The sequence below is a fragment of the Lemur catta genome, chromosome 4, assembly GCF_020740605.2.
Source record: "Lemur catta isolate mLemCat1 chromosome 4, mLemCat1.pri, whole genome shotgun sequence".
In the NCBI taxonomy this organism is placed as follows: domain Eukaryota; kingdom Metazoa; phylum Chordata; class Mammalia; order Primates; family Lemuridae; genus Lemur; species Lemur catta.
In genome coordinates this window covers 33,130,363-33,144,623 of record NC_059131.1, presented here as the reverse complement: position 1 = coordinate 33,144,623, position 14,261 = coordinate 33,130,363, and the positions used below count along the sequence as shown (strand labels likewise).

At 38.0% G+C, this 14,261-nt stretch overlaps 1 protein-coding gene across 4 annotated transcripts in view; it reads right to left on the bottom strand.

Annotated features, from left to right (window-relative positions):
• Nucleotides 1–14,261, bottom strand: part of CAMKMT (calmodulin-lysine N-methyltransferase) — a 325,200-nt gene that overhangs the window by 28,110 nt on the left and 282,829 nt on the right. For 3 of the 4 annotated variants that reach the window (XM_045549518.1, XM_045549520.1, XM_045549519.1), the window contains exon 7: nucleotides 13,414–13,480. The exons of the other annotated variant lie outside the window; for it this stretch is intronic. In XM_045549518.1, coding sequence (XP_045405474.1) covers nucleotides 13,414–13,480 — 67 coding nt within the window. The remainder of the gene's footprint in view (nucleotides 1–13,413; nucleotides 13,481–14,261) is intronic. 4 annotated transcript variants of the gene reach the window in all.

Genomic DNA, 14,261 nt, shown 5'->3' with positions numbered 1-14,261 from the left:
TGTTGCAGACCAATATTTTTGCAAAATACAATCACAAATCAGTAGACAAAGGAGACTGAAAAAACAAATGCATCCCAAAACAAGTCCACTGATCATATGCTTGGATGTTGCAGCAATGTTTCCAAACATTTCAATTTCTAACTTAACTTCACTAGAGATCAATAAAATACAGTTCACATCAGTCCACAGAGTACTCATTGGGTAGCCCTGCTTTAGACCTTGTCTTGACCAATTACTGCAACCCTAACCCACTCTCTGACCAACCCCTGCCGTCTTTCACAGCTCACTCCTTCTAGAAGTTACTCTGATCCAACCATTCTTCAATCCCACTGGCCCACGCTGATCTTATCACCATGTCACTGTCCCTCTTTCCTAATATTTATCTTTCTTTCTTACCCAGCTTAAATTCCATAGCCTATCATTTTAATTACTCCCTTGTATATACCCCCTACTCCTTTGTCCCTCTCTTACTTCCTTGTATTTGTTAAATCCAGCTCTCAGCCTGATCCATGACTGCACCTTGTACACTAAATGTGGCTGGAGACAGCACACAAGCATTCTGACTGGCTTTGCTTTAAATTCATGACCATGAACCTCAAGTGAACTCTTAATGATGTCTGGCAGTTATACTTACATTTCCTTTGTCCATTTAGTCTCCCACTCTCCTAGCTTATTATTTTGCACTTTCTCTTCTCTTTTCAAAATTCTAACACTACCTCCCTCATCCTCACTTTCAGCTGATGACCTTGCTTCCTACTTTATTGTCAAAATTGCAGCAATCAGATGAGAACTTCCATAAACTCCCACCACCACACTTATGCTCCTGACAGCATCTGCACCTACATACTATGCCTTCCTGCCTATTATCACAGATGAGGTTTCATCTGTACTCCTGTCTACAGCCAGTATCTTCTCGTATATCCCACATCCATCCCCTTTCATCTATTCTAGGACATGGCTCTAGCAATTTCCTTTCTTTTTCCTACATTATCAGCTCTTTCCCCTCTCTGGATTATTTCCACCGGTATTCAAATGTGCAGTTATTTTTCCCCTTGTAAAATACCCTCTCTTGATGCTACCTTCCCCTCCAGTTATTGCTCCATTTCTCTGTTCCTCCTTTGCAGAAAAACTCCTTGAAACTGTTTCCAATTCGTCTCCTCCCATTGCCTCTTAAATCCACTGCAATCAAGCCCTGACATTCCACCAAAATGCTGTTGTCAAACTCACCAAAGATCTCCACATTGCTAAATTCAGGTCAGTTCTTAGTCTTCATTCTACTTGACCTGTTGGCCTGTGCCTCTCCCATGAACCCCAGATTCATACCTCCAACTTCCTATTTTAATATATCCACTTGGATATCTAATAGACATCTCAAATTTAACATGTTCAAATTTGAATTCCCGATCATCGTTCCCGAAATTCACTCACTCACAGCCTTTTTTATCTCGTTAATGGTAATTCTATCTTTCCAGTTGCTTAGGCCCAAAACATGGAATATATCCCTGACCTTTTATTTTATGCTCCACATTAAGTATGCCAGAAATGCAGGTAGTTCTGTCTTTGAAATGTATCAAAATCCAACCACTTCTCTCTATTTCTACTGCTCCCACCTGGTTTAAACTACCATCACCTCTCATCTGAATTATTGCCTCATCTCCTTACTGGTCTCCCTGCTTCCACCTGTCATCCTACAATCTCTGCTCAAGAGAGCAGCCAGAGTGATCCTTTTAAAACACAGGTCAGATCATGAGCCTTTCCTCTCTTCACTCAGAGTAAAGCCAGTGACTTTGCAATGACTTACAAGACCTTATACAATTAGGCCTGGTTACCACTGACCTCATCTCCTATTACTCTCCCCTTTGTTCTCTTTCCTCTAATGACACCGACCTCCTTATGATTTCTTAGGTACACCACGCATGCTTCTGTCCTAGGAGCTTGATACTGGCTGCTCACTCTGCCTAAATGCTCTTCCTCCAGATACCTCTATGGCTCTCTCCTCACCTCCTTTATGTCTTTGCTCAAATGCCTTACCTTCTCAGGGAGCCTCCCTTGACCACCCTCTTTAAAACTGCAATCATTTATTTTTAGTCCAGCACTTCAGAAATCCCTTATCTTGCTTTTTATTTTTCTATAACAGTCATTAAACTTTAAAGTGCTATATAACTAAATTGTTAATTTTGTTTATTCTCTTTTTCCCCACTAGAATATAAACACCACACGGATAGAGACTCTTAAAATCTGTTTGGTACAGTGATGTATTTCCAATGCTTGGAATAGTCCCTGGTACACAATAACTGCTCAATAAATATGTTATGTAAGTAAATTGTGTGTAACTACCTAGCACAGTGCCTGACACCCAGAAGGCCCTCAAGAAATAGAAGTTCTTATTATTAAGTTGTCCTCTGAATAGAAATGTAGATTAGCTAGATAGGAAGGCCACTTAGAATGCTTTCTGAGGATTTCTGCTTCCGGCAAAGATGGAAATAACAAGGCCCTCATTTAGCCTTTTGCATAAAACAACCAAAAAAAGTAGACAAAATATATAAAACAGTAGTTTTCAAGACACTGAACATGACCAACACAGGACAGTGATCCTTGAGAAAGGAAAAACAAATGAAATGAGCCCTACTATTACCTCAGAGCACTGCCCTGAGGGAGTTTCCAGGCACAGCATAGAGAGGGAGAACGAGGTAGAACCAGGTGAACTGCCTGAGCTAAGGAGATGAAACTGAGAGTCTGAGGTAACTGAGGCAGTTAGAGCTCCCAGGATAGAGTACTGAATAGAAGAGGGCTGCACAGAGCAAGAACACTGGAAATCTGTAGATGGTCCCTGAAGAGTATTCTGTAGAGAACTAATTCATGCATGCATGTGAGGAAACTACTTGAGGTTAGAGAAAGAACCATCCAAGAGGATTGGAGGGGAGTGGGCCAGTGTTCACACAGGGCCAGGAATAGTGCCTGTTCCACCAGGCAGACTAGAAAACCTCACAATTTACAGGCATTGGGTAGAGTCCTCAGAAGGGTCTTCTCTCAGTAGTGGAGAATAATGAGTCCTAGACTAAACACTGCCCTGGTTCTGCCTGACAAATCTCAAAAGCAAGACACGAAAGTATCAAACTATTTCAAAGTAACTTAACTGTACCCCAGAACAAAAACATTTACAGGAATACCAAAATGTTCAGATCTTAACGTGGTTAAATTCAAAATGCCTGCTATATAATCAAAGATAGCCAAATATGCAAAGAATTAAAATAATAAAACCCATAGTTAGGAGACAAATCAAATAATTGAACCTGTTGTAAAACTGACATAGATGTCAGAATTAGCAGACAAGGTCATTAAAACAGTAATCATAATGGTATTTAATATATCCCCAAAATCAGGTGGTGTCATGGAAGAGATTTTTTAAAGTCCCAAATAAAACTTCCAGAAATGAAAACTACAATATCTGAGAAGAAAATATATTGGATTTTGCCTGTTTTCTTTGCATCCCACATACCATCACTTGTGTGGAATGGCCCCATATTTGCTCACCATTTTTCACTCTCATTCAGGCCTGGACTACTTCTTTCTTTCTCTCTGGAACTACTGAAATGGCTTTTTCAAAATCAAAAGGTTCTTGTTATTGTAAAATAAAATATAGACAAATTAAACAATAAGCCACATGAAACAAATATATGCCTTCCTTACTGTGAGGCAAACACCCTTGTAACCACCACCCAGATCAAGAAATAGAACTTTGCCTGACACCTTCACGTGCATGTCCCGTTCACTCCCCCTCCACCCCAATGTGATGACTTCTCAACTGGTCTGTCTGCCTCTAGTCTCTCCCTATTCACCACAAATAACTCACTTTGCCTGGACACATCTTTTCTACTTCTATGTCTTTGATTACTTCCTCCCTGCTTTTTATACCTGGAATGCTCACTTCAACTGTTTTTCTTTCATTGCCTTTAATTTACTAGGTCACAGCTCAATGGCCACCTCCTTCATGAAGCGTTCTCAGATCCTTCCACCTTAAATGGCTGATCTCTGTATACTCACATAGCATAATGAACTCAATTAGAGCAGACTCTGCCTTGTGTCTTGGAAGCTGGAGAAGTGTCTCTCTCTTGTCTGGACATCTGGAACTTCCTAAAGGCAGAAACCTCACCTTACTCCTTCTTAAAACCCCTAAAGAGCCCATCACAGTGCCTTACATGTAGCATACACTAGATTACATTTTATTGCATTGAACTGAATAATACAAGTTGAACTAGAATAGCAGCTTAGTGAAATATTTTAGACAAAGATGTTATTCATTAATAAAAGCAATTCTATAACCTTAAAGAGTGTATGTAAGGCAGATATAGCACATGCACACATATGTGCGCACACACACACACACACACACAAGTCCAGAAAACATAACAATGCTATAAAAGAGATCCAAGCAATATCTTTGGATCTTCATTTTCTCACCTAGTCTAGAACTAGTATTTCTCACCTGGGGTAGTATTGACAGCTAGGAAGGACAATTCTTCATTGTAGTGGACTGTCCCTTGTATTGTAGGATGTTTTCAGTCCCTGTTGCTCTTGGGACTATAAAAACCCTTAGCTATTGTGACAACCAAACAAAAATGTCCCATATGATTACACACAGTGCAGAGGTAGACACAAAGTCCACCTCTGGTTGAGAACTGCGGTTGGATTAACCCTAAAGCTTTTTCCACCTCTAGTGTGTGCTTCTTGCTGAATCCCAACAACTAAGGCTGTGATGTAGACAAGAAACTAATCAGAAGAATTACTCTCCTATCTGTCCACCTTTCCCCTTCCAATGCCAGTCACATCTTCATTAAGATGACACCATAGAAATTCAGAGTCCAAAGTGGGGAATAAAGCCCTGACATGGAAGGTAAAAAATATCTCTGCTATGGACAGACAGAGAATATCCATACATTTACCTCTGTGCTTTCAGTTTACTAATCTGAGCAGCAATCTAGAGATATAAAGTGAGTTTATCAAAGTGTGGGCTGTGCTCCAGATATATTAGAATCACCTGAAGAGGTTGTTAAACTGTCAGATTCATAAGCCTCAACCCCATAGAGTCTGACTGAGCAAACAAAGTTGGTCTGAGGCCTGGAAACATGTTTTTAAAAGAAAGTCCCACAGGTGATTCCCATGAGGATAGGTCTTGAACCCCTTGGAGAAACCCTGTTCCAGAAAATCTCTACATATTTGGATTTAGGTTTAAAACATCCTTTAGCCACAGGTCTAGACTTCAGTTCCAAGCATCAAATTTCATTATTTTCAAAAAGGGAATTTTAAAGAGGGCACCACTCCGGAGAAACAACAGTTGCCCTAAAGACAGACTTGATTAAGAACACGTCCCTTAGCCAAGGGAAGGAAGCAACATCACAGATTAACCAAAACAGGATTTCACATATTTAAATTCCTTGAAACAGATGACCTGATCAACTTTGCTGTTTCTATCATCAAACAAAATTAATTTACATCTTTAGACTAGGAATAAGGCTTGGAGAAAGGTAAGGGGGAAGTAAAATTGGGTCTCAATGAAATTTTCACCTTAGAAGCCCTACAAGATTAGTTAACTACAGACAACTGAGAGCTGACTGTGAGTCAGGTTTTTTTCTTTCTTTGTAAGTACATGGCATCTGTAAAATAAGCAAGCGAATACAGTGAATGGAGCTGGCTTTAACAAATAGAAATCTGGACAACTTTAAAGCAATGGAACACGATGGAATTCAATGAAAAACTCTCAGGACTCTAGTTCAGTGGTTCCCAAATGACGGCTCCAGACCAGCAGCGTCAGAGTCACCTGTTGGAAATGAAAAGTCACGGGCCCCACTTCAGCCTCCAAGGGTGTGGGGCCCAACAATCTGTGTCGTAACAAACTCTGCAAATGATTCTGAGAATAAAGTTTGAGAACTGTTGCTCCAGTTTATCACTTATATGTATCACTTAAAGACTGACTTTAAGGCTGATCCCAGCTCTGTGTTTTTGTCTGGAATTTAGCTGAAATGAACTTATTCCAGAGTCCAAAAGGAAGATAGATTTGCCTAACATTCAGACCTCCCCCATGTTAGAGACTGGTGTATTCTGCACTGGTTAAAGAGGATTGCGTAGGGTCTTGAGATCCTAGAATGAAAAGTACTAATTATTTTACTAATTATATTTTCCATCTCAAATATCTCTGATTCTATGATTATGACAGCTGATTAACTTACATGGTAGCAAACAAAGTGACAACAAACTATTAGAACTAATGGATTGGAAATTATAATTATGTGCCATTTGATATGAAATAACAAAATTAATTATTGCTTTTTGGTGTTTTTATTTCTTTTTCTTTTTTCCTTTATTTTTCAAACTTAATGTGCTTTCAAGTGCAGTGTATTTTTTAGTATAGGAATCATTTTTATTTCTTGCCACTATAAATTATTAATATCATATGCAAAATAATAGGGTAAACATTATTCTGATCTGGAATTAGGGTAGCAGTGTAGGGTGACCCACTAAGAGGTGGTTCAAAAGGTAAGAAAAGCTTCCAAATTCTTTTAAGAACTTGATGTTAAAATCTGACAAAGATTGCATGATAAAGAAAACCCTGGACCAATTTTGTGGATGAAGGTAAATGCAAAAAGTCCAGATGATATCATATACTGCTGGTGGCAATGTAAAGTGGTCCAGCCACTTTGAAAAATAGTTTGGCAGTTCCTCAAAAGTTTAAATGTAGAGTTATTATATGACCACATAGACCCAATCAAAATGAAACATCACAAAATCTTATACATAAATGTTCATGGCAGCATTATCCATAATAGCCAATACATGGAAACAACCCAAATATCCACCAACTGATGAATGGATAAATAAAATGTATAACCATATAAGTGGAATATTGTTCAGCCGTAAACACCTTGATGCATGCTATGACATTAATGAACCTTGAAAACACTATGTTAAGTGACAGAAGCCAGACTCAAAAGAACACCTATTGTATGATTCCATTTATGTGAAATGTCCAGAATAAGCAGATGCATAGAGACAGAATATAGATAGTGGTTGCCTAGCCCTGGGAAGGAGGAAAAGTAGGGGGATGGTAAGGAGTAATTACTAATGGCTATAGGGTTTCTTTTGGGGTAATAAAAATACTCTGTAATTGATTGTGATGGTTGCACAAACCTGTACATATTCTAGAAGCCACTGAATTGTATACTTTTAAGTGGGTGACTTGTATAGTATGTGAATTATATCTCAATAAAGTTGATATTTAAAAAATCCCAGATAACATATTATTAGAGTACAGCAGCATATTAAAAGAAGAATTAAGACACCATGACCAAGTAACTAGAAATGCAGAAATGTTTTAATATTAGGAAACCTGTTAAAATGATTTGTCATAGAGGTTAAATAAGAAAAGCAATTTGGTCATCTCCACTGATGCTGAAAAGATATCTGATAAAATTCCATATTTATTTATGATAAGAAATCTCTTAAAAATAGAAATCAACACAAGAATTCCTTAACAAGATAAAAAAATATATATCTCAACCCAAAAGCTAATGCATGCTTAATATTGAAACATTAGCATATTCTCAACAAAGTCGGACCCAAAGATGCCTATTATTTAATAATCATTGTGAAAACATTTATCTAATAAAATTATTCAAGAGAAAGAAAAAAGAGGTATAAGAATCAGAAAGAGGTCAAAATTGTCATCATTTGAGATGATATGACTGTTTATTTGGAAAATTCAAGAGGATAAACTGACAAAGTATTAGAAATAATAAGAACTCACTGAGGTGACTAAACATTTACTACACCAAACACTATAGCTTTGTTTTTATATATGCAAATACAACCAGTTAGAAAACATAATGGAAGAGAAGATCCTATTTATAAGATTAACAAAAAAGATAGTTTCCAAAAATAAACTTAACAAGAGAATTGAAAATGCTAGTGAAACACCTAAAAAAGCTTAAATAAAAACACTCATGTTCTTGAATAGGAAGACTCAAAGTTTTTAAAAAGTCAGGTCTTAGCAAATTTATTTATAAATTTATTTCAATCACAATGAAAATGCCAATATAATAAAAAAACAACAGAATTTTAGAAAATTCTAAAGAAGAAAGAATAATGGCATTAGTCTTAACAGCTATGAAAATATATTGCAAAGTTATAGTTACACAGTGTTTGCTAGGGTCATACAAATAGACAAAATCCACTTCTGAAAATTTGTTCTATAGATATACTTGCAAACATATATTTATGTACAGATGTGTTTCACTGCAGCATTGTTTGAAAGCAAATTCATGTCCATTATTAAGGTAAAAAATAAATGATTGTTTAGTGAATCATGATGGGCCATTCTCTAAAAAAATTTTTAAAGACTGTCCCTGTCCCTTTTTAAGTGAAGAACTACTTTGAAAATAGACATTTTTATTGGTATATAACTTATGTGATATAAAATTCTGTGAAGGGAGAAAGATTTTTCTCTTAACACCAGAAGACATGTTCACAGAGAATACACTAGTCTGATATGCACGCCTGGCTATCAGTACAGGCCTATTTTTGGTGGTGAGATTTTGACCTTGATCAAGAATAGGAATGGGCAAGTCTGAAGAGTCAACACAATGTTATTGTTAAATAAAAGGCCTTAATTTTTAATTTACCGTAGTTTAAGAGGGTCCCTAAAAAAACCCAGTGTCTCCAAGTTTTAAAATGTGGCTCATTTTAATACAAAAAGGGCGACTCTATCAGACTATCTGAAACATAGGATAACTTTCCTATGTGAGTTGGTTTCTTCAGTGCAAAACACTAAATAGTAGTGACATGAGCCCTTCTATAAAATTGTCAAGCAAATCAACAATGTTCCTTGTTAGTAATAGAAAGCACACATAATAATTCCATTTTGTCATATCCAAGATAGCTAAGGAAGGAAACAGGGCAGTAGCATCTCTAGAATTCTCAGCAATTCTCAAGATTCTTTTACTGCAATTCTAGCAAAACTCACTCACAGGTATATTTTATCAGAAAATTTCTTAAAGAGAGCCCTCAGCTTCCTTATCTCAGTTACCTTCTACTAACCTTCCTCTTCAACCTGACAAAGAACAGATAAATGCCTACTCACACTGTCAGTTTGTCTACAGACACTACATGCGCATGCCTGAGAAGAAGCCAATCCTGAAATGAAAGTCAGCTATCTGATATAGAAACTGATGTCGGAATCTCTAGAGCTTGACTTTCTTCTACTAAAAATTATTTGGTTCTATAAGCCTGATGGATTCACGTCTTTCAAAATGTGCTCCAAATACAAATCTTTCAAATACAAAGCTTTCATATACCAAGGATAAAGCCTATTAATTGCTTCAGGGAGTAAGAAAACATATTAAACAGAATCATTGCTTTCGAGAAAATTATCTGTCTTCCTCCCTAGGATGTGAACTCCAAGAAGGCATGGACTTTCTTGGTCTTGTTCACCACTACACCTCCAGCACCTAGAATGGTACTTGGCAAACAGAAGGTGATCAAAATATCTGTCAACAAGTGAATGACCCAATGAACACAGAAACAAAGTCAACATGCTTTGAACAAACAGAGAATGTGCCACATTAAACTGTGGTACTATTCTAAGGCCAACGGAAGATGAAAGAAAGAAAAGATTAGGGTGGGCTGAAAGAGTCTGAGAAGGCAGGGGGAAATGGTACGTGGGCCATCCTGAAAGGAAGGATTTGGATGGACAAAGAGGAGGGTAACAAGATTGGCAAAGAACAGAGCTGGAAAGACCAAATATGTGGGAGGTGAGTGAGGAGACTTGGGGGGCTGAAGGAGGAGGTGGAGGTTTGATGGCCTGAGGAGACTGCAGAAGGCCTGGAAAGATCAGCCATTGGATCCCACTTGGTTGGGCTATACATTTAAATCATATTTTCCACATCCCCGATTTAACTTGTAAAGGAAGCTGAGCCTAGAAAAGACATAAATCTTAAAAAGCAACAGGGCAAGGGGACCAACAGGCAATCCTGGAGGCCCATATAAAAGTAAGATTTGGATTATAAAAAAGTCTTAAAATAAGATCCATAGTTTACTAAAATTCAGTTTATTAAAGAATAATAAAAGTCATAAGCCTAAAATTCACTAGCATCTTTCACAAAGATAAACTCTTAAGTGAAATGTACTTTTAACATCACAGCAGGGTAAAATTAATAGATCTTTTTTAAAAAGTATAACTTTTAACTAATATTAACCAGAGAATGACGCTATTCACTAATTCTGGAAGACCTAGAAATATGTAGACGTCAAAAGCACCGAATGGTTCTTTGTTAGACAGTCACAATTTTGAAGACAGCTTCACATAAACCCAACAATCGAGATGCTGTAAATATCCTTGCTCTTTCATCAATCTCTAGCTATATTTAGAAGCATAGTTTTCTTTTGTTCAAGAATTACTCTCAATAACTCCGTATTTATATTCCCAAAGGTAGAGTACTTTGGACATATGTGTTAAATGAATGGATGATTGTGTGGATGGACAAATACACCATCAAATGATTGCATTAAGATCTTTGCGATGTAATGAATATAATGCTTCATGTATTAATACATGGATCCTAGATCCCACCAGGGCTAAGGCCTTCAGGCTTTCACAAACATATTTTTCATATTTAGCAACAATCAGACTGGGATTAAAATGGATCAGAGGGAGCAAGAATGTTTGGCATATAAGGGAAGAGAGTTACTCTAGGCAAGGAAGGTGGTTCTTATGAAAGCAGGGGCAGATTTGCGGTGAGGCTAATGAAGCTTCAGTGTCCTATGTTCCCGTAAAATTTACTAGCGTAAGGTATAATCAAATTCATCCTTCTAAAGAGGGCCTCAAAATAAGCTTCAGGCCCCACACAACCTGGGTCTGTCCCTGTGTAAGAGGTAGGAAGAGGTTGGTACCCAGAAAAATGCTAGTAGTTACTGAGAACATTGTCAGAGTAGTGGGAATAGGAGCGGGGGCACCAGTCAAATTTCTGGGCAGCATCTCATTCCTTTTTTAAAAACATCATTTCTTAGGCTCACAGTTCTCATATCACTACTTTCCTTTCAGCTTATACATCTTCTTTGCAAATGAAGTCACAAGAGACATTCAGCTGTTACAAACTTCATGTCAAGCTTTGAAGTGCTTTTTAATAGCAGAAATATTTGGCTCACGTGTGGGCTTTGTAGCTATGGTAAATACCTCTTCGTTATCTGTCGCTACTGTTATTCCACACCTCCAATTTGGAGGAAAAATTCTGCATATGCATTAAGGCACTAAAAAAGAATATTGAACTATATCTTAGTTCTTTTGTGAATGGTTTCCTTTTATTTCTTCTCTCATGGAACTAATACTTTCATCACATTGTACTGGTTATGGGTGGGAAAGTGGTGGATGAAGGGGAATGCTGATTACTACGTCATTGGTTGGTGGTTTCTCTGAGCTTCTTAACAGTTAAGTGGTCAGGTAGCTCCTTAATATAAGATCAAGGCATTTCAAGGACTGACTCATCACCTGTTTTCTAGCAAGTGCTTTAGCAGACTTTCCACAAAATTCTTGCAGTGGTTAAAAGAGAAGAGACTGACTACAATTAGTATGAGACTAAGACAGAATAAAACCCCTCATCTTGGAGGTTCCTATATGATTACTGACATATAGACTATATGTCCAAGTACATATCAGAACAATATGTTTAGAAATAGCATTTTTGAGAGCAGAAAAATAGAAACAAAGGCCATGTATTAAGCATTTGGGATATGACCTGTGTTGAACAATGACATTTTGCTTCATGTAACTTAATTATTTTATGAAACGATGATAGAAAATACTATTGCACTTCGTACTTTAAACACTTGACATTTTTATTCCTCAAAATGCAACATTTTAGAAGTCTAGCTATGTTTATTAATTAGTGATTATTAACACCCAGTAAACAACATTATGTCTTGTAAAAACACAATCTCTCTTCACAGCATGAAGCTGAAATCTATTATTTCCTGATTCCATATGCTGAAATACACTCAAATGGTCACAAATGACCATAAGCATTAAATAAATGTAAATGAGGACAACATAGAAAATGCACTTTTGATTGATAACTAAAAGACCAGGTTGAAAATCATGTCCAAAAATGAAGCCCTCTCCAGAAGGGTATGGCTGCCGCACTGTGCAGGAAAGTGCCCTGAGAATGAAGAGCACACAGGTAAGGGCACACTTTCCTCTTTCTCTGAACTTGTCCCAGGTTCTCTGGGAAGAGCTGTTTGTTCATTTATATGAGAAACAGCCCGCTACCCCTGTGCCATCAGCCTACGCTGAACATTCTAATGCAGGATTTAAAACGTATATACGGAACTGCATTACATTCACCAACTAATATAACAGAAAAAAATTATTGCTACTCCATAGCTCTCACACCAATACGTCAACCGCTTAGGTTTTCAAGCATTGTAATAAATTGTTACTTGGCCATCTTTTTTTTTTTTTTCTTTAATGAAACTGGGCAGCGGGGGTGGGAGAGTGTCCTCAACACAGGGAAAACTCAAAATACCAAAGGATGACAGATGAACAGTAATAAATAAAATAATTAATTAAAAATGGAATTGTGCTAATAAAGTCTGTGGTTAAATGCATGAGAAAAATCCACAAATACAGAGGTTTCATGTGAAAATTACTAAATGATTACTCATTCCTACAGGTCCATTACCAACAGGGTAAAAACGAAACATAGCATCACAGAACATACCATTATTTTGGTTGAGGGCATTTCTCCTAGTTTGGATAAGAATTAACAGAATCTAAAAGGGAATGGACACCTAGCCTATCTTAAAATCATGGACTAGAGCAGGGTTTCTGAGTCTTGGCACTATTGGCATTTGGGGCCAGATACTTCTTGATTGTGGGGGCTGTTCTGTACACTGTAGGATGCTTAGTGGAGTCCCTGGCCTCTACAACTGGGTGCCAGTAGCAACACTTCCTCTCCTCCCCCCAAGTCATGACAATAAAAAATGTCTCCAGAGAATGCCAAAATTTCCCTGGGGGGCAAAACTGCCCCTAGCTTGAGAACCACTGGAATAGAGCCATTTAAGGAGTTCCCAGTCTGGGCTTCTGTCAAGCTCACATTGTACAATCAACCCATAAATCATCCCCAACCCAGTGTTACTATACTTATCTTCTGTTTTCTCATCTATTAATTGGAGATAATGAGAGTGTCTGCCTGCTTCATAGGAGTCTTATGAGCATTAAATGAGATGATACTTGTAAAGTGCTTAAAACAGTGCCTGACACATAGTAAGTGCTCAATAAATGTTAGCCATGATTGCTTTTAATAATCACTCATAGTACCAAGAAAAGCAGTTTCAACTGTAGTGTTTTAATGCAGAAAGGTGTCTTACCAGCTTGATATTTTCTGAGTCTTAAACACACCAGCCTTCTGATTCCTTGCAATGATGTCTTTCACATCTATAGAACACAGTTAAGAAAGCTTCTGCAGCAATTGTCAACTGACTCAAAGAAAGCCCCCAAACACAGCGATCTTTTTATTTTACATGGGATCAGCACAGTGAAAAGAGCTGTAGGGTGTGAGGCAGGAGAAGGGGATAGCCCTGGCTCTACCACCGAATGCTGACTTGCCACAAGCAAGCTCTTTGAATTCCCTGGGCTGCAGATTTGTCACCTGTGAAACGTACATTCAGGCAGCCCATGGCAAGGCCTAGAGTTATGGGTGCTGGTGGGGAATGGCTGTTCCATAGGTGCCATGCTCCACTTGCTTAAAAGTGCAAGGAGTCCAAAGGCAAACCTCTTCCAGTCAGTGGGCAGGGCCATGCCAGTCTTCCAAGACTTTCCAAGATGAAGTGTTTCCAGTGTCTGAAATGCTAGTAGGGAGGGTGGGACAAGCAGCAGGGAGAGACTTGGGAAGAAGTGAGAAGAAAAAGATGGAAACAAGCTTGGAGAATCTTTGAGAGAAAATGAATTACTGAAGAAGAAAGTCAATCCAGTGAAAGGTCTCCTGAAAAACTGTCTACAGACTTACGCTTTGGCCTTTGGCCACCTGCTGGCATGTAAGGACTTGTACGAAACAGCCATATTTATGGAAGAGATATTTTGAGGAGCTGGTTCATCACATCACACAGTGCCACCTTTACGATGGCCCATGGGAAAAACCATCAGGTTACAACATTAGAACAAGGTGGACTGCAGATGAACTGACATTGCTTCAATTCCTGGGCACTATAAATCTTAT